Source organism: Dermatophagoides farinae, chromosome 2 (assembly GCF_024713945.1).
Source record: "Dermatophagoides farinae isolate YC_2012a chromosome 2, ASM2471394v1, whole genome shotgun sequence".
NCBI lineage: Eukaryota > Metazoa > Arthropoda > Arachnida > Sarcoptiformes > Pyroglyphidae > Dermatophagoides > Dermatophagoides farinae.
In genome coordinates this window covers 1,188,066-1,214,682 of record NC_134678.1, presented here as the reverse complement: position 1 = coordinate 1,214,682, position 26,617 = coordinate 1,188,066, and the positions used below count along the sequence as shown (strand labels likewise).

Genomic DNA, 26,617 nt, shown 5'->3' with positions numbered 1-26,617 from the left:
CCAATCATTTTGTTGCATTTTCCACCATATTCTGTGATAATACAATTGGCATTCTTCATATGGTGGATGTTGTATTTTTAAATTCTGTTTTTTTTTCACGAAATAACAACAACAACAACAACAAAAGAATAAAAGTACATTCTGTACACAATTTTGAATACCATAACTTTGGATATATTTTTAGCCAAAATGAAAAAAGCAATGATGAACCGTGGTTGAAGTTGAAGACAAAGAGAAAAAAAAATGTCAAGTTTTTTTTGTTTGTTTGTTTGTTTGCTTGAATGACGTAGACTTATTCATGACGATAAAATGTTTTTTTTTATTTTTCTTAAATCAAAAATGATTAACTGAATTAGATCAAAGAGATGATGAAAAAAAATTTTAGAAAATCAATCAAAGTAGAATAATTTTGGTCGAAAAAAGAAAATTTTGATTTTTCCCAGATTTTTTTTTCTGTTTACCAGCTGCTGGAATGTATTGAAATTAGCAATTTTTTGGTTCATCGATAAAATCGTAATTCACTTTCCACTGAATCACTGAATAGATTATCAATTTCATTTGATTCATCATTTTCGCTATTGTTATAGCCACCAGATTTAAGCATCTGTTCTAATTCATCGATACAAAGATTTTCAATCTGTCTCAATGTTTGATGTAGATTATCATCATCAATATTACGTAATCGTGAATAAAATTCTTCATGTTTTCGATACAAATAATGACGTCTATCCACTTGTGTATCATCAATTGAAACGTTTGGAAAACAATTCATGGATCGTGTTTTTTCCGATGCAATTCGTACTTTTGGATGAAATATAAATGGTTTATAATAGGAATATTCAGAATCTGGTGTACCAGTAAACCAATGTACGGATGGCCGTTGTTTTAAATCCGATGACAATACTGATACCTGACTAGAAGCCGTTGGATTTTTCATTCCGTCATCACATGGTCGACAAATACCGCTAGTTTTATCTCGTAATATTTGCATCATTTTTTTAATATCAAAATTATTATCTATAAAAGGGAATAATGGGTAAAAAAAAATTTGAATAAAATCAATCAATCAATCAATCAATGTGGAAATAGTTACCTTTTGTATAATCATCTAGAAATTTTTTACCAGCATCATAACGTGTTCGATCATTATGATTATTATCGGTAAATATTTTTGCAAAATCAAATTCATCATTACCATTCCATAATCCACTGTCAATGGCCAATTGTTTCATTCCATCACTGATACGATCAATTTTGGTACCAATACTAAGACAATTGGAAATATTACGATATTTTCCGGAAACTTTTTCAGCAACATATTCACTATCAACAGTTTCAATGATCCAAGCTTCATTTGGATCAGCAATAAGAAATCCATTGTGATAGAAAAAATCCATCTGTGTATTGGAACATGGTCCACCTTGACCATGATCTTTCAATAATTTGGTTATCACATCCATAGCTTCTAATGCTGTTCGTGAACGTTCAAGACCTAATCGTACTAGATCCATGCCAAGTAATTTTTTATTCAAATCTTTTTCATCATTGATTAATCGATTCCAAATGGCTTCATTGCCAATACAGACACCATGTTCATTGGAGCCCATTTCAGCGCCCCACATCCAAACCGGTTTACTCAATATAACCGAATATGTTTCTGGTATTGAATCAATTTCAATATAAGTACACTTTTGGAAATGAAATCGGGAAAAAAAAGGAATCAATAAGCCAGTGTACCACACCAGAAATAAATAAATATATATACCTTTTGTTTACAATCATTTTCAAATCGTTGCCGTGAATTGAATACAATTTCCTGAACTTCACCGGCTGGTCTATCGGAATTTTTACCAAATATCATTTGACCATTAGCTGTAGCCGTAGGTAATACAACAAATGTATCGCATGAATTTATTGGCTTCATGTTTTCTTTATGTGTGTATAAATTAAGGCCAAAAATATTTGATCACACACACACCAAACACTGCAGGAAAAAAAACACACACACACCGAAATGATCCAACAACAAACAACAAGAGAAAAAAAATATATCAAATCGATAAGACCAAAGTTGTTTTGTTTGAAAGATATGTTTGTTTGTTGATGTTGTTGCCAGCCAGCAAGCCAACCAACCAACCAACCAACCAGTCAACCAACCAACCAACCAGTCAACCAACCAACCAACCAACCAACGGAACAGAAAAAACAGACAACTCAAAAAGTCAGAAAAAAAAATTTTTATGAGCAGGTGCATTACATATTTTATATTTTGGAGAAAAAAAAATGAATGATGATAGAAACCAGACGAAGAGAAAACATCAACACAGAACCCACACACACACACACACACACAGACACAAAATGTAAATTGGAAAATTGTTGAAAAAAAAAATGAAATAAAAAAATTTAAATTATTTCACAAATTGAATTTTGTTTCAAACACCAAATGAAAAAAAAATGAAAATTTGTTTCAAAATTTTTAAAGAAAAAAAACTTCATTCTTCTTCAACACACATCACTTGATCAATGTTTTGACTGCCTGCCTGCATCATCACATTCGATTTGGTTTTTTTTTTGCAGTCGTTTGGGTTATTCTAGTCGTCTTTTGGTGTGTATATATATATAGAATGGGTAGAATGTTTTTTTTGTTGTTGTTGTTGTTGTTGTTGTGAAAAGATAGTTGTCAAACTGGATTCTTTTGAACGAAAATTACAACTGAAAAACATAATAATAATCATCATCATTATCATTATTTTCGAGTAATATAATAATTTTCAATACACAATATGTCAAACAAACAAACAAAAAAAAAACTATTCAGTCGTTTATTATTATTATTATGGGTGGTGGTGGATGGCCATGAAACGGTTGAACGACGACGACGATAACGACTTCATTCGTACTTTTTTTTTTATTCAAATCCATCAAAGGCTTGATATAGAATGATAAACATCTATCATTATGCCAATAGGTCTTCAATTTTCTGGCTTCATCATCATCATCATCATTCATGATGATCATTAAAGGATTGAGCAATAAAAAAAAAAAATGGAAAGAACGAAAAATTTTAAATGATTATGATGATTCCTAAAAAAAAAAAAAATAGTTGATAAATGATGTGATCGATACATGTTTTTTTTTGAATATTTCCGGTTTCTTTACTTAAGCCAGTGGGTGTATCGGTGTGTCTGTCTGTGTGTGTGATGCATAAAATTTCTTATTCAAATTGTTGTTGTTGTTGTGTTGTGTTCCAAGATCATTATTCATTTTCATTGTTTTGTCATGTGTGAAACAATCAAACGAATGAATGAATGAATGAATGAATGAAAAGAATCGAATAAACAAAAGACAAAACAAAACACACACCCACTCATCACATTAGGATTCTTTTTTTCTTCTTCTTCGTCTTCATTTTTTTTTGTTAAAAATTCATTTTGTTCATTCAATCTTTTTTTTGTCGGCAATGGTGGCAACCGCCACCGGATTAGAAATGTCTATTTTCTATGGAAGAATAGTTTGTAATTCATTTTCTTTACAATGACGATGATGATGATGATGATGATGATCAGAAGAATAACCAGAAACTATTGTTTCAAATCTTCGATTTTTTGGGTGTATATATAGCGTACGATTCTGTTGTTGTTGTTGTTGTTGTGCCCTATTCCAAAAAAAAATTCACGATTACTATATCTTGATGCTTTTTCACATCATCATCATCATCATCATTGCTTAGTTAGTAGGAAACAAAAACAAAAAAAATCCAGAATATTGAAAATTTCCTTTCATGTCTTTCATCCGTTTCATTCGTATCCACTAAACACTTTTGTAGCCACCATTCAATCAATCCATACACATCACATCTCATCCACAAATAGCGACCAAAGGCTATCTGTATATCAGAAAAATAATAATAATAAAAAAATACCAAACAATTGACAACAACAACAACAACAAAATTGCTATAGAGATAGAGAGAGGGGTCACTTGTTTTTTTTTTTTTTTTTGGTTCTGGAACAACAACAACATCATATTCGACTATTTCTACTAGTTGGTTTTTATTATTGTTGTTGTTGTTGCTTCTGCTTCTTCTTCTTCTTCTGCTACTTGGAAATACAGATAGAATTCCCGCCGGTTCTGGATGCTCATAATGCTTCTTCTATCTATCCATTTTTTTTCACCAAATGCTGATGCTATTGTTTTGTTGATACTGAGATACTGATGATGATGATGATGTGATCCAACAGAATTTTTTGAGCAGAAGCAGAATTTCAATTTTGATGCCGCTGTATATATTGTGTATATGTTGTCGTCTGAGTGCATATATTCTGTGTTTTTCTTTTTCTTTTTTTTTTGTATTCTATAAATGTTCCAACAAACACACACACACACGCACAGACACACAAGAAGAAATAAAAGTGTGAGAAAGAAAGTGAATAAAAAAAAAGAAAGAAAAATTTAGGATTAATGAACCAACAACCAGCTCACACAAACACAAACAAACATTTGCAAATCGAATATACAAACATTATACAAAAAAAAAATCGAATTCTCATTGTGTTTTTATTTAGTTTGGCTTATATGGCTGGCCATCAACACCACCACCACCACCATCATTGAATCGAATCGATAGAATCAAGTGTTTCTCATCATCATCATCCTCATTATTATTCATTCATGTATTTCAAATTTGAAATTCTTTCATCAAAGATTTTTGATCGAACCGATGATTGATTGTTTTTGTTGAAATTCTTTTTTTTTTGGTCATCCTGTTTACATTGTTGTTGTTGTTGTTGTTGCCGAGAAATTTTCTTTTTATTATATTTTCAAGAAATTTTTTTTTTTGATTCAAGAAAACCAAAAATTCACACATCAAACTTGAATTCTGGAATCGACCGAAATTTTCCACTACATCCACAGTATGTGTTTTAAATGAAAAAAAATTTTTTTTGAATTCAAGTGAAAAATTCTTCTGAAAAATTCTGAAAAACAGAATAATTCTTTTGTCATCACCATCACCATCATTGATTATTATTGTTGTTGGATGGAAACAAAAAAATTCTTTCGTTGTTGTCACAATGATAACTTTATGATGATGATGGTGATTATAGTGTGTGTGTGTGTGTAACATAACCACCGTTTTTTATAATCATCATCTTCATCATCATTATTATTGATGTTTGTTATTTGATAAACGATGTTCATAATGATGATGAAGATGATGATGAAATAATTAGATTAAAATATAAAACTCGAATAGTGTAGAATATTCTTTGTTTTTGTTATTGTTGTTGTTGTTGTTTTCTGCTTTTCTGATTTTCTGTTTTTTCTGTTTTTTTTTCACATTACAGATTATATGTCCGTTTTGAGTTTCATCATCATTATTTAATGAATCATCAAATGATATTATTATGTTGACATAATGCCATTTAGTATTAAAAGATTTGCTCAGCTTCATCGTAGCCATTCACTTACGCAACAGCAGCAGCAGCAGCAACAACAACAATCGAAAAAAGGATCATCTATAAAACAACAACAACAACAACAATCAAAAGATAGTGGTGGAAAATTATCCTCTATACCGGATAATGAAAATCTTTCACCATCTATTTCTACTCCAGTTACTAGCACAACATTATCATTATCATCGAAAAAAGCAACGACAAAGAAATCTAAACCATCAACATTGAAACATCAATCATCGATCATTGTTGATGATCATAATAATAATAATAATAATAGTAACAACAGCGATGATAATATCGATAATAATCAAAATGATCAACATCCAATTCAACAACAATCAATGGCTACAAAAATGGCCATCATGAATCGTCATCATCCTGCTACAATGATTGATTCATCATCATCAATACTATCATCGAATGATTCACCAAATATGATGATAATGTCACCACAATTACAGCATCATAATTTTCAACACCACCACCAGCAGCAACAGCAACAACAACAACAACAACAACGGAATATTGTACATGTTCCACCAAGTTTTTTAATCTGTAATCAAACATCAATGAATGCAAATATTCCACCACCATCATATCATCAAGCAGCAGCAGCAGCAGCAGCATCATCATCATCACCACAACAAATACCAATTTCAATACCAAATTCACGATCATTCGATGCTGCCAATAATGAAATATATCGTCTAGCAACGAATCAATCAAGTAAGTATAACCATAATAATAATTATAATTATATTCTATCTATTTAATACTAGAATCTGATTGCATTAGATTGATTGATTGATTGGCCGCAAAGGCAAAAGAATGGAAGAAGATTTCGGTTCTATAGAAATGACAAAATTTTTTTGGTTTTGTTTCATTTTTTTTTCTTCTTCTACTGAATTTGTATTTATATTATATTCGATTAGATTATCTTAGTATCGATCGTATTTCAATCAAATGTAGTCAAATCTATTCATGGTATTTAGCAAAAAAATACAACATATACTGATAGAAAAATCGAATCGAACAGAATAAAGTGTGTATGTGTTTTTTTTTTTTTTTTTTTTGGTTATTTTTCTGGTCTGTCCGTATGTTTGTTATTTTTTTTTTTTGCTCACACAAGACCGGAATATTCTTGGATACAACTAGATGTAGAATATTTACATCAATTATTTAAAATTATTGCTTATTTTTTTTTTGATGTATAAGTTGTCTGGTCTTATTCTTTCTTTTTTACCAATACACACACACACACACACACACACATCATTCGTATGTATTCGATTTACAACATTTAGTAGTTTTTTTTGTTAACATTCTTACATCATATATAGATTCTTTCTCTCTCTCTCTCGCTCTCGCTTACGCACTTACACATAGAAAGAATAAGGTGAAAAAAAAACATTATCTCAGGAGCCATAATAATGGTTTGTTTTTCATACATACACCTCCTCCTACATTACATTACATTTCTTATTATTATTATTATTATCATCATCATTATTGATGAGATTCGTGTATGGCATTTCGATATAATAACCGTATATGTAACAGTGTGTTTGGTGTGTGTGTGTGTGTATATATGTCATTATTGACATTTCATAGATTCTTTGAGATCTAATAATAATAATAATTATTATCATTATATTGCCAAGGTATATTGCCATTGTGTGTCTCGATTGTTGATATATTAAATGTCAATAGGATTTTTGTTTCCCAGTTCTAAATCAATTTGTTTTGAATCTTGAATTTTTGTTTCGCAAAAAAAAAATCTGTCGGATTAATTCTTGGATTGGAATTTTTTTTTTTTCGTTTGCGCGGCAATTCTTTTTCCACTATCAATCAATCATTCTATTTTTGGATCCTTCATGGTGTGTGTGTGTGTGTGTGTGTGTGTGCGTGTGGGTGTCATTTTGTTTTCAATTCTGAAATTTGAATTTTTTTTCTGTTTTTTTTTGTCATTGAAATTTTGTTTTTGCATTTTTTTTTGAAGAAAGAAAAAAAAATTGGAAATAACAATGAAACAGAAAACAAAATGTTTTATTTATTATTCTAACTTTGAATATATATTTAAATTAATTAAAATTTAAAAATTTTTGAAAATCTGATCATTATACATGGCTAACACTATTATTTTTGCTGGTAGTAGTAATAGTAGCCACATTATTATCATCATGTTCATTATTATTAGTAGTAGTAGTTGTAATCGATGTAGCCGATGACCGATTATGACCATTAATTAATTTGGCCGTTGTCGATGTTGATGATGATGGTGATGGTGATGGTGTTGATGATGGTTCATTCAATATTTTTATCGGTATTTGTCTTGTATTTGGCTGTTCAATTGGTGCTTCAATCAATAGATGGCCATTATCTTTAAACATACATTTCATTTTATCTTTGACCAAAAATTTAGGCAATTGATATTTATATGTAAATTCTTTGGATTGATAACCATTTCGATGTTGATCATTCTGTTCATAATGACCATTTATGATTAATAAATCATCTTTTGTACTTACACTAATATCATCCGGTTTATAACCAGTTACATCGACATGTAATTCATATAAATCATCATTTTGATTATTAATATTAATATAATTCTTGTTATTATTATTAAAATATAATTGTCGTGGATAGTTTATAATCCATTCGGACATATTTGGATGATTTGTATGATGATCAGCCAATCTATAAACATTTTCACTTGTACGATAATAATTTTCAATTTTTTCTGTATAATGTGGCCGCTGCTGTTGTTGTTGTTGTTGTTGTTGTGAATTTTTTTTATTATTAAAAGATGATGAAATTGTTGTCGAAGACATTCTGGAACTAGAATGATGACAATTTTCAATTGAATAGAATATTCTTCTTATAGAAACGAAAAAAAAGAGAAAAATGCGTAATTTCTCACCAAAAAAAAAAAAAAAAAAAAAAAAATCTCACACTGTGTGTGTGTGTGTGTGTGTGTGTGTGTGTGTAGGAGTATGATTGCAATAAAAATGAAATGGAAACAAAAAAAAAACTATTTTTTTTCTCCTGTCAAAAAAAAATTTTTTGAATTGAAATTCAGAATTGCAATTATGACGATGATGATGATGATGATGATGACAGAATATTTACAATGAATGAAAAAAAACCCATAACTGTACATTCAACACTTGGCAATCGATGATGATGATGATGATCACTTGTTTTGTTTGTTTTTTATTTTCATTTTTTATTCACTCGTCATTTACATCTAAATATCTGCTGCTGCTGCTATGAACGCATCACATGAACATGGTTTTGATGACAATTTTTTTTTTGTTTTACAAAACAAACCACTCATAATATTCAAACAAAAAAAAATTGAAAAAACAAATTTTGAATGTTTGTTTTTCGATGAAAAATTTGACATACGTTCTTTATATATCAGGGAAAACGAACCAGAGTGAGTGAGAGAGAGAGAGAGTGAAAGAGACAGACTCGGTTTCTATGCTAATCACGAAAAAAAAAAATGTCACCACCTGAATGAATGAAATGAATAAACGAATCCTTGATTCATTATTATTATTAAATTATTGTTTATCTTGGTTATGAAAAAAAAAATTTTCAATGTCTATAAAAATGTGGTTCGGTTGTTTGGTTGGTTGGCTGGTTGGTTGTTTGGTTGATCAAACACATACACGCATACACAAACAAGCATTATTATTGTAAATGCACCATTCGTTGATGATTGGAATAGATAATGAATGAATGACGACGACGACTACGACGATGATGATGATATTCATATGTCGTCATCATCATCATTACATTTACATTCATTATTTATTTATTACCTAAAATGAATATATATATGTGGGATTCATGTAAATCAAAATCGATCCATGCCACATATATATACGTGTTGTATGTATGTATGCATGCCATTGTAAATGGCATACGTCAAATCTATCTAATAATGTATGTATCTGTGTGTGTGATTGTAACGGTATTTGAAATATATTAAAATAAAAACAAAACGAAAAATATGTCGTCATCATTATCATCATCATTTTAATATGATTAACTCCCCTTCCTCATAAAATCAACAACAACAACAACAACAACAAGTTATGACAACATATAGACAACAAGATTAGCAAAAAATTGTTCATTGCGTGACATGAACTATAATCGATTATTATTTGTATGAGTATCGATCCAGGAACTTTGTGTGTGTATGCGTATATCAAAATATCATTAATGAATCAGTGAATGAAGATTTAGATTCCAGATCGATTTTTTAAAATGGCAAATGGATAAGTTTTTTCTTTTTCATTTTCATGGAATGATAAACACCAATTGATTGATTGATCGATTGACATTTACCATTTTTTTATTATTATTATTATTTTGCCAGAGATTATTGTTTTGTATAGAAAAAAAATAAATTTAAATTTTTTTTTTCATATAATCACCACCAGATGTCAACTCTAGCCAAGCATTATTACGAAATCGTATAAAATTACAGCAACAGAATTTGGCACGTTCCTATCTATATCATTCATCATCATTGGATTTAGAACCATATGATCATAATCGGAATCAGAATCAGTATCAGAATCAAAATCAACAACGATCAACATCATCACCACCACCACCACCATCATCATCATCACAGCCGCCACCACCAATGGTACCAAGACATCAGAAACGTGTACATTATGCAAATCAAACAACAACATTTAGTAAATCATTAAATCGTGAAAATTCTCCAAATACAATACAACCACCACCTCAATCATCGAAACCATTACGACCAGCTATATTACCAAGGCAGACATCGACAACAACACCAGCGATTATGGCTAAACCAACTACTACTAATGCTACAAATCCAATTAACCAATCATCATCATCATCATCAGGTGGAATCAAATTTCCAAACAGTAAGTTATTTGAATTGTTATAGGTATAAAGAATATTCTTTTCAATCGGTTGCTATGAGTTTCTTTCTTATTCGTTGAGAATTTTATTTGAAACTTTAATTGATTAAATTCAATTACGTTGGTATGATTCTAATCTATCTAATGATTATGATATCGCAAACACATTATATTTAGCTTTTTTTCCATTTTTTTTTTTTTTTTTGTTAGAATATCTGGTTACATGCCATACAAATTATATTTTTCTATAGTTTTCAACATTCAAGTGATATGATCCAGAAGAAAAAAAGAATCCAGAAAGATCAAAAGAAAAAATTCTTTTTTTCTACCCTTGTACTCCACTTTATTCATTGCCATGATTGTTTGAATAGAAAATTCTGTCATCTCATAATCATGTTATATATATTCAATGTGTACACACACACACACACACAAAAAAGTAGACATTTGATATTCGAGTGAAAAAAAAAGAAACGAGAATTATCAACATTCAAGCTAGATAGAAGAAGATAATGGCATGGTATTATAGTGATGATGATGATGATGATGGAATTTTAAATTTTAAATTTTTTTTTCTGTTTTGTTTACTTTTAAACAAACAAACGACCAAAAAAAAATTGAATAAATGGATACGAGAGAGAGAGAAAGAGAAAAATTGGATTTTTCTATGTTTTTGTTTTTGAATTCGGAAATGAAAATGTTGTTTTTTCTACCTTATTTTTTTCCGCAAAGAATGCAGAAAAAAAACCGGAATCCAGTAGTTTATGAATTTTAAATTTTTTTTTTTACGAATAGAAAGAATGCATCTTTTTTTCTCTTTCTTTCCATTTTATTGACAAAGAATTCATTTGATTTGTGTTCATGTGTATCATTTTTGATTTTTTGTTTCATTTTCTTTCTCTCATGTTAAATAATTCCAATAATGAGCCAATTTTTAGGTTTGGCGCTCACTTTCTCATTAATAATTTTGCGAAAAACAGGAAAAAAAATAATTAGTAACAGATTGAGAAGAAATTTTCTATTCATTCAGTCAGAGAGGAGCCTATTCATTTGATTATACTTGAAATTATTATCATTATCAAATTAATAATATGCAATTTTGATGATTGAGAGAATAAAGAATTTTTTTCGGGATGAAATGCCGCCAAATTTTCTTTTCTTTTTTTTTTGGTTGCATTATTCTCTTGTTTCTTTTTTTTTTTTTTTTTTGGTTTCATTCCATTGATGATGATGGAACCTATTATTTCTAGGAAATGTATGTTTTTGAATGCGCGTACGCAAAGGGGAAATTACAAAGAAAAGAATATTCTTTTCGTTTCGCGCTTTCAATTTGCAAACGAATGGCATACACATTCACTATCATGACTTTGGCATGAATGGTTGTTTGATTTTTTTTTTGCTATTGTTTTGTTTTTGTTTGTGATGTTTGTGTTTGTGGTCATTGAATTTATTTGTTTGGATCATCATTGAATCACGAATTTTCAACAAAATTATAATTCAACTGACCACACACTTACAGACTGATAATTTTGATGATGATGGTCATTCAGTGATCACGTTTTTCAATATCTCTCAAAAAAAAACGTTGTGTATTGATGTGTCATATTGATCTTTGATCGGTTTTTGAAATCTTTTTGAAACTAGAAACAAACAAAAAATTATAAACTCTGATTCTGATTCTTGGCTATCAAAATACAGTGAAAACTGCATGAATTTTAATATCATTCCAGTTCCTGTTTTTGTTTGTGACGTTTCAATTCAGGTTTTTTTTTCATACATTTCTCAACTCTCTCTCCCCGCCCCGGTGTTCTCTTGTTTGTTCCGTACAACAAACAAAACATCACTGATAATGAAAATTGACTGAATAAAAATGAAAAAAAAATAAATAAAATATATGGACTTTAATAATAATCATGATTTACGGTCCCATTTGTTATCTTGGTAAACATAATAATAACAATAACAACAACAGTACCAGCAACAGCAATAGTAATAATAACATTAACAATAATCATCATCATCATAATCATTATCATCATCAAAAATCTTTTGCCAAATGTAAGTTTCATTCATTTATTCTGTATTTTTTTTTTGTTTTGTTTTGTCTTGATTCTGGTTCTGGTTCTGGTTTCTACATACACACACAGACACATGGTCCATTTTCATTTCCATGTTTCAAATGTTTTGGCTTTTTTTTCCATTCCACCATTGTTGGAATTTGTTTTTTTGTTGTTTAATGTTGAAAAAAAAATTTCTGTTTTGGAAATCCAGGGAAAGAATCTTTATTTATTTGATTTTTTTTTGCTGCTGTTGTTGTTGTTGTTGAGAATTTTTTTTCCATTATCATTATAATCATTATGAATTTGAAAGAATTTCTCTCCTCTTTCTTTTTTTTTTTTTGCTTTTTCGCACATTTATTTTTCATCCATTTCTGTATGTGAAATTTTTTCTCTAATGGTGTTTCGTTTGTTATATTCTTCTATCGAAATCAAGAAAAAAAATGGTTAATGATTATTTGATTGAATATAATGGAAACAATTATTGATTATTGATTTTTAGCTGGCTAACAACAACAACAATAATGATAATCGATTGTCCAATGATCGATTTTTTTTTGTTGTTTTGTTTATATTGTTGCTGATGATGATGATGATGATGGCTAAACTGAATTTCGGTAAAAGTTTTTTCTTTTTTCTTTTGGAATCAAAATTTTTCTTACATTTTGTTTTCCTGATTTAAATGATTGAATAGAATTCTTGTCATGTTATGAATTTGGTGAGAATTATGTTAATGATTTTATTGCAAATAAAGTTTGCGAGTTGAAAAGTTTTAAAAGTTATTTTTTTTTATAAATTTTTTGCACGTCGGTTATTTTTTTTCCTTTTCAGTTTGGTTTACGTGTTTTTACGAGCTTGCAATGAATTCGGGCTTTTTTTTGTTGGTGTTTGCTGGTGATGATCAATATCGAATTTCGATCGAAATAAATCGAATAAAAATAAATAAATGCAAAATAAATGAACACAAATAATGTAGTGACCATTTCTCATCCTGGATATATCCATCCAGTGAACGAGAAATAATTCCCGTTTGGTGATCATGATGATGATGATGATGATGATTGGTTTTGAATGAAATGAAACGAACAGAAAAAGTAGAAAAACCGTTAATTCACACTCTGTTTTTTCTTGTTGATTAATTTTGACTACTGCTATAATCGGATATAGTTTCTTTACAACACACCAAGTGTGTGTGTGTGTGTGTGTTTTGGTGGTAAACATATATCATCATTCACCCATTGACATCGATACATGACATATCATTGTTAATTGATACATCAACTTCATTGTCATCATCATCATCATCATTCAATGATGATTGAATTCAATCGATGATGACACTCGTTTATTATTATTATTTTTTGAATGTTGTCAGCAATTTTTTTTTTCTTGGTTGTATGATGGAACTAAATAAAATTATAGATAGATAGATGAATGAATTGAGAATTTCTATTTTCGTCATTTGAAGATTGTTGTTTGTCATCGTCATTTTATCAGTGTGAGTGTGTGTGTGTGTGTGTGTGTGTCATTGTCGCCCATCAAACGACATCTCTCTCTTTCTCTATATATATATTGATTGGCCTGTTTCCGATTCATTGGCAACTATACTGAGTGATTTTTATTTCTATATTTCATTTCATTGAATGATCCAAATAACAACAGAATGGTAGTGAAATCAAATGATGATTTAAAGAGAGGGAGTTAGGGCATCAACATGATGATGACAACGATCGATTGATTTCTTCTTTCGGGTTTTTTTTTCGTTTACAATCGAATTCAATAAGAATTTGATTTCTTTTCCTATTCTCTAGGACCTTCATAACTTATTGATTGACTTGACTTTAGTGGATTTTTTTTCATATCTGTGTGAGAGAAACAGAAATAGAATAGAATGGAAAAGAATTGAAGAGAATTTCGGTGAAATAAAAAAATTCGATTGAATTTTTTTTTGTATTTTCAATCTCTCTTCACATTTCCTAATACTTTAATTTATTGTTATAAAACATACACTTGAACTTTGATATGTGTATATGCCTTATCCACTTGTGTGAAAATGAAAATTCATTTTCAATACCTAATTGAATTGTTAATAGAATTTTATTGAATGATTTTTTTTTCCATCATGTTTTTTTTGGCTAGGTCAAAAAAAAAATTAAACTAAATTGTCAGATGAGAATTCGAGAATGGACGATTCTTCTTCTTTTTGTCATTGTTTGTTCGCTATTGAAATATTTACTTGGTTCGTTGATTGTTGCTAGACAGATAATTTTTTATTTTTCACTTTACTTTACACAACCACGAAACTAAAACAACAGTCCATACATCGGAAAAGTTGACCAAAGAAAAAAATTTGGATTTATAGATTTCAGCAAGCCACACTAACTACGAAAGAAAATCCAAACGAATCTTTTGACTTTGACAAACTTTTTTGTTTTGTTTTTTTTTGTGGAAAACTCTTGACAAGCACACACACACACACACACATTTATTTCATTGTTTTTTGATTTTTCATTCCATTTCATTTCAACACCAACAAAGATTGAATGCGACATATAAAACAGAATGGTAGAAAAAAAATGAATGAGACACACACACACACGGTTGAATTCATTTATTTATTGTTGTTTGCACCAAACAATGACGAAAACAAAACAAAAAACTTTGAAAACCAACAAAGTTTCCTGTCAACAAAACAAACAAAATGATCATCGATAAATAGAGAAAGTAAAAAAAAAACATTTTTCACTTAAACATTCAAATATAGAATATTCTTCTTTCATGATGATGATGATGATGATGATATTGTTTATTGCTTGCTACCATCATCCATTGCCATTAATCGTCTTCGGTTTTATGAGCTAAAAAAAACTAAATCTTTTTTTCCAACTTTTTTTTCACATTTATAGTCTGTGTTTGTAAATGTCAAGTTTTTACTTTTCGTTTGTTTGCTTGTTTGTCTATGTTCATCATCATGATCCATTTCACTTGTGAAATGAAGGGGTTGAGGAGAAGTTTGTTCCCCATTTTAAATTATTCAAATTAATTTTGTCTCTCTCTCTCTCTGTTTTCCTATTTTTTTCCCAAATTTAATATTTAGCTTCTACAACAACAACAACAACAACAACGAATGGACAAGTTAATAATCATCAAACAACAACAAATCAGCAACAGCAGCAGCAACCACCAATAAGTTTACCACGTGGTGGTGAAGAAGTATTAATCAATGGTGCTGGACATCATCATGGAAGATCACGATCATATCAGAAACCATCATCACGTCATCATTATGGTAAACATTTATTTACATCCAGTAGTATTGATGTGGCTATTGTTGCTGAATCCGGTACGAAAACGGAAAATACATCGGCTACTACAACAAACGGCAACATTCGATCAACCATAGATTCAGATCCGGTAAGTTTGAATTTTTTCTTTTGATTTTCATTTTCATTTTCATTCAACCATCGATTTCTTGGCTCAATTTAATGTGGAAATTTTTGTTTTCTGTGTGGCTTGTTTTTTTTTCTTCCGAGCTTTAATTCTAAATTAAGTTTACCCTGGTTGTTTTTCGATTTCGATTGTTTAGCAGTGAGTTTATAAGTATAAAGTTTAATTGCAAACGTGAAAAAAAAGGAATTGACTTGAAAAAGAGAAAGAGAAAACAAAAATGGTCAACATTTTTATCTTCATTTATTTCATTTCCGTTTATTGTTTTCAAAGTACTTATACGACATCCGGTCATACAGTCAAAAAGAATTTCTTAAATCATAATAATCATATAATACAAAAAAATCTGACAAGAAATTTTCATCAACAACAACAACAACAAGAAAATAAAAATGTAATAAACTTTATAATCATGGAGAATAATGATGATCACGATGATGATCATTTAGCCACATCCACCATTATTCGATGTGAGTTTCATTTTATTTCATTTTTTTTCGTGTATATTACTGATTTATTTTCAAAATATATGAATCAAGGCAATAGAATCACAATGGAAAATAATAATAATAATAACCTAATGCCAATGGTAATGATATTAATTTCATTATCACGTTATCAAAATCATTCATGTTTTGGTTATCTAATCGATAATGATCTAATATTATCATTGAGTTCATGTTTAAAAAGGTTTGCCCTCCACAACACCCCTCGTCTATTAATTTTGAATATTCATTCATTCTTAAATTCACTGTTGCAGCTATCCATTCGAAAAGAATATGATGAAAATATTTGCCATTGAAAATGATAATAATAATAATAAACAGAATCTAATTCCATTAGATATAAAGATTAAACGAACATTTCGTCATCCATATAGCCATAATAATAATCATTATTATTATAATATTGATGATAATATAAATTTACTTTTATTACAAATTGATCATCAACATCATCATTATAATAATGAATCAGAATCAGAATCATCATCACCAGAATTACCATTAATAGAATTTAATAATTCTTGTACGATTCATCGACACCAGATGGAACAATATCATCAACAACAACAACAACAACGACGACGATCATCATCATCATCATCATTAAATTTAAATGGAAAATTATATATACCAAATGTAGAGACAGTGTTCCATTATTATCATTATAAATGTATAAATAGCCCGATAAAATGTATACCACATATAAATGATTGGAATGAATATCATTATTATTATGAATGTGATAATCCATGTTTATACAATATAACCACCAATGCTAATGATGATGATGATGATGATGATATTGTATGTAAAAAAAGAAAAAATATTCTGATTCTTATTCTGTGATTAATTCAAGTTTTTTTATTTCTTTGCTTTACATTCAGAATTCATTCATTGGTATTCCATTAATGTTCAAGATATGGATGACTGACAATAATGATGATAATGATAATGATGATGAAAATATTTACAATCATTTAGTTGCCATATTGATCGGTAAAAGTAAATGTAATAATAAATTATTATTCGTACGTATTGATCCATTTGTATCGTGGATACAAAGTAAAACTAATTATAGGGAAATCATTTCATTTAAAACTGCCGAAATATTTTGGCTAATTTTTATCATTGTATACAATGTTTTACCAATATTTTTTCTATTATTTTCATGTCGTAAAATGAATGGATGAGAAAAATAAATAAAACACATACACACACACCAGAAGAAAAAAAGGTCTTTAGCCGCTCTTTGTTCATTATTGTTATATTAACTCCCCCCCCCCCACCTTCCAAAGAAGAACATCTATCATCATGCACAAACAAACACACACATCCATTACAGTGAAGAAAAAAAAAAATTCGTGCATGCGTTTAGATAGATACCAGATTGAAAAAAACCCAATTTTATTCTACTCTGCTAATCGAGAGAAGAGAATCAAAGAAAAAAAAACAAAAAAAAAATAGCCAGAATTCTTTCGAATCCAAATATAACAATGAAAAAGATGATGAGAAAAAAATTATTAAATATCTATATAAATGGGTAGAAAAATGCGTGGGGGGGGGGTTGAGACACATATGATAAAAAAACCATATTTTTCCATCTTGGTGCTGGCGTTGGTGTGTAAAGAATTTATGTGTTTAGCCATAGAATATTCTCACAAAGAAATCATCATCACAATCTTTTTTATTTTTTTATCACATATACATCCATTACATTTTTTGGATGTTTTTTTTTATTCTTTTTTTGGTTTCAGAATCACAGAATCATTTTATTATTTCATGTGTTTGATGAAACAAATAATAATATTTATCTGCCACCGCTATATACATTTTATGGTGGTCATGTGTGTGTGTGTGTGTGTGTTTTAAATGTCGAATGTGCATTGATTTCTAACAGATTTATTTTCTGAAAATTTCGTTTCATTGAAAAATATTCTTCGTGGATATATTCTTAGAGCTGCCAGACTTTTTTTTTCGCTGTTGGTTGATGAGTGATGAATCGAAATATTCTCATTTTTGAATGTGTGTGTGTATGTTTGTGTGAGTGTATAAAAAGAATTTATCATTAAATACACGAAAAGAGAGTGAGTGTAAGGGACTATATCAGTAACAAAACAGAAAAATACAAATACTACACGTATAAAATGTGGATAATAATAATAATAATGATAATAATAATAAATACAGTGTAGCCTGCAAGATTCTGAAAAATGGATTCAAGAAAAAAAACACACACATACACATACATTGCGATCCAGAAACGAATATTCAGTGAGAATGCGCAAAATATCTTTTTTTTATGTATTTTAAGTATTACCGGGTAATTGTGTGTGTGTGTGTGTGTATGTGTTTGGTTATATATGGGGAAGAATCCTCATCATCAAAATTCGTTACTAACAAGAAGAAGAATTTTCATGCACAGACACATTGAGTATAGTAGTTCTTTTTCTTTTTAAACAAGAATTCTCTTTTAGTATTTATGAATGCTACTACTTTATTCTGTTAGTTCATGTTCATGTGTTGTATATGTATTTTATAAAGAAAAAAAAAACTAATTCTCTGAATGATGTTTATAATGATAATAATGATGATTGTGGCGGTGGTAGTTGTAGTAGTAGTAGTAGTAAAAGTCGAAGAATTCATCATGTCTTGAACCGACATCATGATGATATTGATGACGATGATGATGATGATGATTATATTTGATTGAAAGAAAAAACTATAATTTCTTCAATGAAATTCAATTGAATTGAATCCATTATGTGTGCATGTGTGTGTGTGTGTGTGTGTATTAGTATTTCAATTTTCAATGTATGAAAATAATGTGTCTTTGTGTGCTTCCTGATCATTGTCAAATTGAAAAATGTTCTTCTTTTTCTTACCATTCTAATTGGCAAAAAAAAAAAAATTTTTTTTTACCCCAGTGCTGCTGCTGTTTTTGTTGTTGTTGTTGTTGTTGTTGTTGAAAAATCGATTGTATACAACATAAATAAATGTTTCAAATGATGATTGTCGATGAAATGTTGTCAAATATTGGCTTTTTTCTTTTCTTTTCACTATTGCCGGTTATCACTATTATTGATTTGTCCATGTTAATGTTGTAACATTCGATTTCGTGTCATCGAAATTCAATTTATTCTTTTCTGTTGTTGTTGTTGCCTGCTGCTTTTTTTTCTTTCAACGAATCAAATGGCAAATGATGTGTGATTATATTAAGTAACAGAAGCCAATTTTCTGTTCAAAAATTTGATTAATTGATAAATGATGATCGATTATCCAAGTGTACTTACGTTTACTTGGTTAATTAATTCGGATATATTGAAATTATTTTTTTTCTTTCGTTCACTGGAAAATCTTCATTCATCCGTTAATGTTTGTGTTTGTTGGTGGTGATGAAAAAAAAAAAATGTTGACCCCATATACAACAACATCGACAACATCATCATCGAAATCCAATTCATCAAATGCATTAATCACATCAAATGGTCATTTAATTGAAAGTACTACTATATTAAGATGCCAATTATAACTTCACCAACGGCATTAAAGAATCGTAAAAATTATTCGATAACATCACCATTAAAAATCAATCGATCAGATCAATTGATAACGGCAGCTCAAAATGTTATAATTAATCAACAACAACAACAACAACAAAATAGTTCCATACGTCAAGTTTGTTTTGATATTGATCCAAATATTGTAATAACATCATGTCGATCACCATCACCAAATACGTTGTCATCATCGACAACAAATTCGTTGCAATTGAATGGTTATATGGAACAATTATTATTGGATCATGATCAAGATCAGGATCATGATGATAATACAACCAGTGCTTCCTCATTAAGTTCAACAAAAATACCGATTACAAATAATAAACAACAACAAAAACAGCCAAAAGAAATGGCTAAAAAAAATTTAAATGTTGATTTGAATACAGATTGTAATATGAAGGTGAAAAATTCACCAAAACATCTTTTATATGAAGTTTTATTATCACCAATCAAAAGAAAGGTATTCCTGCTCTGTCTGTCTATAGACACACATTGATCCTAATGGGCCAAATGAGCCAAATTGAAAATTGAATGAGAATGAGAATGAGAAAAAAATGGATTTCCTTTGTGCCACAATGTCAACATTGACTAATAATAATTTCCTTTTTCCATTTTTTTTCAATTATCTATCCATTTTGTTTACATAGAGTCGAAATAAGAATAATGCTGCTACGACAAAACCACCATCATCATCGACGTCAGCGAATATTGATAATATATCCGGAAAAAATGTCTCGGAATCAACATTTCAACAAATGGAATCGAATCGACAGAATAAAATGGTGAATATCAACACTAATCATCAACATCATAGGCCACCGACATCACAATCGAATCGTTCACAAAGCACTACACCATTGGATAGAAATTTTTATCATTTTCAAATGAATCCAACTAGTCTGTTTGATGAAGATCCGGGTATTATGTCCGAAATTGAAACATCGGCTACAGGTTTTCGTCGTGCTAATAATAAAATTCGTTCATCATTACCTATTGTAAGGACACCATCAAAATCGCAGGATCGATCAATGGGTTTAGTTTTTCTACAATTTCGTAATGAAACAAAACGTGCACTATTACCGAATGAAATTACATCGATCGATACGGTTAAAGCATTATTTGTACGATCATTTCCACGTCAATTATCAATGGAATATTTGGATCATCCATCTGTTCGTATCTATATACATGATCCAAATAAAAATATGTTTTATGAATTAGAAGATTTAAGGGATGTAAAAGATCGATGTATACTTCGGATTTATGAACAAGGCGTTAACGGACCACAACCAGGTGGTGGTATTATTCATCAATCATTAATGGCTCAATCTGGTCCCAGTTTTACTAATGCTGCTGCTGCTGCTGGTGGTGGTGGTGGTGGTGGTGGTCATGATGGTGAAAGTTATGGATATTTTTCTGAACCAGAATTTGATTCTGAATATCAATCACAACATATACATAGAAAACGATTTCCATCACCAATTGTTGGACAATCATTGATGATTGGTCATACAAATATACCACAATCACAATATTATGGTACAATCATGTTACCGCCACAATATCGTTCAGCAACACTTGGTCCACGTTCAAGTTTTTTCATTAATCAAAACCTAGCGGGTCAACCACCACCACAACCACCGACAAGAAATAAACCATTTACAAGTATGCTCATCATTCACAAAATAATAAATGTGATTTTAATTAAATTCTTTTCATCTTCATCTTTTAACCAAAAAAAAAAAAAAAAAAAGATTTTTCACAAACATTGCCCAGAGGGACTCATTTGATGAATCCGAATCCTGTTTCAGCTGCTATGAATCCATTCGGTAATTTATTTATTTTTATTTTTTAACGAGAAAAAAATAATTTGATTTCATGATTTTTAGGAATGAATCCTTCAGCTCAACCTCCACCAAAACCACAACGTAATTTTCCAAATAATTCGGTGCCTCAGCCTGCTGATATTATTATGATTCAAGGATTACAAGCTAGATCGGCAGGTCAACCGATTGTATCGCCATCACCAAATACAAATGAATCACAATCGATTGTTGGTCCATATAATCGACCATTACCAGATAGGCCATATTCTGTTGCCGGTCATTATCCAAATATGGATCGAACTGGTGCTCGATTTCAATTTGCACCGCCAGCAAATACAGGTGAATTTTCCGGTTATCTATCATCGCCTGAACATCGACCAATACCAACGAATGCTACATTAATGTCAATACAAACCGGTCAATTAAGAGCATCATTTGCTGGTCCTTATCCGTCCACACGATTATTTGATCCTAATTTAGCTGGTGGTGGTGGTGGTGGTGTATCAGCGGCAGCTACTGTTTCGGCAGCCATTGTTCCAAATAATCCAAATACCTATGTGGCTAGACATCCAACAGTTGCTACGAATGTTATTGATGATGAAGCACGTGTTCGAATGCAGGAGATGGAAAGAAAAATCGCCAGTCTTACAAATGTTGTTAGCAAAGCTCTGACAACTGGAGGTATGCTACAATACGCTAAATATCTTGATAGATTTTATTCTATTGATTTTTTGTTCATTTCCAAGGACCTAAACCTCCACCGCCACCAAAACCATCATCATTGGCTGGTCATCGTAATGATCAAAATAATAATAACAACAATAATATGTCAGCAGATAATCTTTCGCAACTTAGACAAATACGTCGAAAAGCTCGTGATCTACGTAGTGAAATACGACAATTAAAACGATTTACCGTACAACAAGTGAATAGTGCCCGTGAAACCATGAAAGAAAATTGTTCCAAAATACAATCAACATTATCATTATTGACAAAACCAACGGATGCACCAATACGATTGGAACGTATTAAAACCAGTATCAATTGTGATGCATATAATGAAGATGCATTACGGCTAGATCGTGATCTATTGAAATTAGAAGCACAAGTGGAAGCATTACGTTCAAATGTTATTAATCGTCGATGTCGTGTGAATATGTCCAATGTTGAATCGATGGCATTGATACTTTCAAGAGCTTCAAAAACTGTAGCTGATCTTAAATCTCGTTATCCATTACTTGCACAGAATCTTAAAACAATCATGTCAAGAGAATTACATGAAATTGAAAAAGAAGAAAAGTATGCAACTAATCATTTGATTCATTGAAAATTCTTATTCTGTATTTTATTGTTTATAATATAGATTTTTAAAAGAAGAACCAGAAAGATTAGAACATTCATTGAAACGATGTAAAAAATTAACCGGGACATTGGTCACACTTAAACGGTTATATATTCTTTTTTTTTGTTTATTTTTCATTCAAAAAAAATGACTTTTTTTTATTCAATTATGAAAAATAAACAGTTTGGCATCCGTACAGGAACAACGTTCATCCAATGTCAACGCATCATCATCATCATCACCATCACAATTATTACAATCATCAAGTTTTGATAAAAAAGATGGTGGTGGTTCTGGTGATGAGAATTCATCATCTACTACACCGGCAACATCATCTGGTCAAACGGCAATAATGATGTTAACCGGAGGCAGTACTGTTGGACGTGATCCACTTTCAACAACAAGGGTAAATCTATTTGATTCTTTTTTTTCACAATTTTGTAGTTTATTTCCATCACCCAATATTAATGTTCAATGATAAAATAGTGATAAACAATGTGAATCTAATTTATGTTCTACCATTATTTACGATTTAACAACAACAACAACAACAAATTCACAATTGTCATTCATTAATTATTTAACACAATAAAACCGTAATTATTATGGCTAGAAAAATGTACTAAAACTAACCGTTAAGGAATGTGTCTATGCTGAAATAACGATGGCTTTTTTTTCTCTGTTTTCGTTGTTTAAGCTTATTATAGATATTACACATAGATCGACAGATCGATAGTTATAATTGAAAAAAAATATTAATGATGATGATTATCATTATCGACATTTATCCAATGGATCCAATTATTCTGATGAATTTTTTTTCTCTATTTTTTTCTTTATTCTGATACACACACACAATTCATTGAACTCATTAATCTTGTGTGTGTGTGTGTATGTGTGTTTGTGTGGTGAAGGCGAAAAAAATGCAAGCCTGGCGTCGAAGTGCTCATTTTCATCAACCAATCTGTAGCCATAATTATAAGATTGAGTATTTAAAAATTTTTTTTCTTTTTCAATAATTTTTTTTTCATTCCTTTCTCTCACTCACACTCTATTACTCACTGATTTATGAAAATGAAATTTGCACGAATTATTTAATCATATACGAATCCTCTCTAACTAATAACAAAAAAAAAAAAAAAATTTGAGAATCAAATTCACCAATATGAAAAAAGTTTCCAAATTATCCCTTTGTGTGTGTGTTCACGTGTGTCTTTTTTTTGTGTGTGTTTCATATTTGATGATTTTTGAAACTAAAAAAAAAACTTTTTTTTTGTTGTTGTTGTTGTTGAACAACAAACAAAAGTTTATATCGAGGATTCGCATCGATGCCCACGATTGAAGAACCTAAATCTGAGAATGTAGATGATCATGATCAGGATGCTGATGATGAATGCGAACATTTTGTTGATGATAAAAAACAAATATTCAACAACAGCAACAACAACAACAACAACAAAGATTCGAATTCTGTTAACTACTCTTTAATAAAAAAACATAAGGTCCGTAGTTGATTTAAATTTGTTTTTTTTTATTTAGTCCCCACAAAAAAAAATTCTCTCATTCACTCTGTCTTTTTCTCTTCATGATGTTATCATTTTTTTTCATGATTTTATGATGACCAAAAATTCACTTGATTATCATAAATGAATTCAATTCAAATTTTTTTTCCACCCACACAGAGTTTTGATGCCGATCTAATGGAACCACATACAATTATACAGGTTACACCGGCAACACCATCATCAACGGATGATTCATCAACAAAAACGACAACATCAAACATGTTGGACAATCTGTTGGATGAATTACAAACATTTACAAACAAACAATCAAGTATTGATAATAAAGATTTCTCACCATTGTCATCATCAACAACAACAACAAATCGTTGTTCACCATTTCAACGTACATCATCAACATCCGGTTCATTTCGTGGTATAAAATCGATTAATGATACGGCTGGTACTACTGATTCGGATACGATCGTTCGTAAAGGTGAAATTTGAATGATTTAGTCAATTTTTTCTTTTTTTTTATCGTTGAGTTTGTCACCGTTGTTTTTTTGTTTTTTTTTGGTTTTTGTATTCAAATTTAATTTAATTTTTGTTTTATTAAATTTTTTTTTGTTATTGTCCCTTGGATTTCGTTGTTTTTTTTTGTTTTATTTTCATTTTTTTTTTATTTTTTGGTTCGATTCCTCGAGTTATGAAAATCAATACATGAATAGTGAAAACTAATTCGTGAAAAATGAAATTCCATTTCTAGCTTCACGTTCAAAATCATATTCATCGATTCGTGCCACATCTGAACCACCTGGTGTTCGTTCAAGAGGATCTTCAATACCCGATGGTATGTATAATAGTACTAGAAAACAGAGAGTTATATTATGTGATTGATTGATTGATTGATTCTAATAACCAAACATTTGTCGTCAACAAAAAAAATAGGCCGAATTGATTTTGATAATATTGCATTATTGGCATCAACTTGTGGTAATGCAGCTGCCGCAACGGCTGCATTATTGGAGAAACGTTTTGCACAATCACGACAAGAGCTTCTTGAACAAAGACATCAGGAATTATTACATAAACAACGACAATTACAGGAACAATATACAAGACTACAACAATTGAGTACAAAAAGACCAATATCACGTGGTAACGGTAGTGGTGGTTCATTTCTTAGTGATCTTAAAAAAACTGGATCCGAAAGTAATATTGTATCGAAAATGGCGGCGACGGCATCGGCTAATTTAAACGATATGACAATGATAAAGATGACAACACAAAACAACAACATCGCAAACAGCAACAATAATAATTCAGCACAAACAATTGGAAATAAAATGAATTCTGTTATCATAAATCCAACTGGATCATTACATAATTTGGCCACAAATGATGGACGAATAAAATTGAACGAAAATGGAATTATTCTGCCAACGGAAACCGTAATCACCAATAATAATAATAATAACAACAACACGGCTACAACAGTTCGTAAAACATTCGAAACGGAAATTTTATGAATTGATGCGGAAGATGGTGGAATTAAGCAATAATAAATTGATTGATTCATCATTTATGAATGGCCAAAATTTTTTTGTTCGGATGAAAAATAAAAAATGGCGACTAAAACCAACCGATTATTGAATGCTCAAAATTTCTATCTTGTTTTTTTTTATATATTGATGAATTTCTTTTTTTCTTTTTGCAATTGATTGACAAACAAAAAACAAACCAAACAACAATTTGATTTTGTAGTGACGATTTTCATTTTTGTTTTTTTTCTGCTCTTCTGATGAATAATGTGACATTATTAATAATTCATTGTAATGAGAGATCACAATCACATTGACATGGAATAATAAAAAAAAAATTTCTCTGGTTTTCTGACGATTAGTCTGAATCGATTGATGTGATTGTTCATGGGTTGAAATGCAAAAAAAAAAAAAAATTAACATGAAATGATGAATAATGATGACAATTGTGC

At 29.9% G+C, this 26,617-nt stretch overlaps 3 protein-coding genes across 5 annotated transcripts in view; 1 reads left to right on the top strand and 2 right to left on the bottom strand.

Annotated features, from left to right (window-relative positions):
* Positions 1-302: 302 nt before the first annotated feature.
* LOC124499723 (secernin-3) lies at positions 303-2,591 on the bottom strand. The gene is made up of 3 exons (XM_047063710.2): positions 1,766-2,591; positions 1,094-1,688; positions 303-1,017 (listed from the first exon to the last, which is right to left on the bottom strand). Exons 1-3 carry the CDS (start codon positions 1,922-1,924, stop codon positions 500-502), a joined length of 1,272 nt encoding a protein of 423 aa, XP_046919666.2. The 5' UTR covers positions 1,925-2,591; the 3' UTR covers positions 303-499.
* A 1,510-nt stretch (positions 2,592-4,101) lies between these two features.
* Positions 4,102-26,617, top strand: part of LOC124496353 (uncharacterized) — a 32,946-nt gene continuing 10,430 nt past the window's right edge. Inside the window, exons 1-15 of one of the 3 annotated variants that reach the window (XM_075735843.1) lie at positions 4,102-4,916; positions 5,349-6,188; positions 9,923-10,387; positions 15,539-15,855; positions 20,602-21,619; positions 21,709-21,783; positions 21,844-22,461; positions 22,527-23,079; positions 23,144-23,227; positions 23,306-23,528; positions 24,037-24,110; positions 24,429-24,624; positions 24,805-25,120; positions 25,391-25,474; positions 25,573-26,512. In XM_075735843.1, coding sequence (XP_075591958.1) covers positions 5,420-6,188; positions 9,923-10,387; positions 15,539-15,855; positions 20,602-21,619; positions 21,709-21,783; positions 21,844-22,461; positions 22,527-23,079; positions 23,144-23,227; positions 23,306-23,528; positions 24,037-24,110; positions 24,429-24,624; positions 24,805-25,120; positions 25,391-25,474; positions 25,573-26,153 — 5,373 coding nt within the window. In that variant the 5' untranslated portion in view covers positions 4,102-4,916; positions 5,349-5,419 and the 3' untranslated portion in view covers positions 26,154-26,512. Of the gene's footprint in view, positions 4,917-5,082; positions 5,099-5,348; positions 6,189-9,922; positions 10,388-15,538; positions 15,856-20,601; positions 21,620-21,708; positions 21,784-21,843; positions 22,462-22,526; positions 23,080-23,143; positions 23,228-23,305; positions 23,529-24,036; positions 24,111-24,428; positions 24,625-24,804; positions 25,121-25,390; positions 25,475-25,572; positions 26,513-26,617 lie in introns of those variants that run through there. The other 2 variants (XM_075735844.1, XM_075735842.1) reach the window with 2 other exon arrangements.
* Positions 7,488-9,248, bottom strand: LOC124496463 (alpha-crystallin A chain-like). Its single transcript, XM_047059987.2, has one exon. The coding sequence runs from the start codon at positions 8,294-8,296 to the stop codon at positions 7,580-7,582; it is 717 nt and encodes a 238-aa protein (XP_046915943.2). The 5' UTR covers positions 8,297-9,248; the 3' UTR covers positions 7,488-7,579.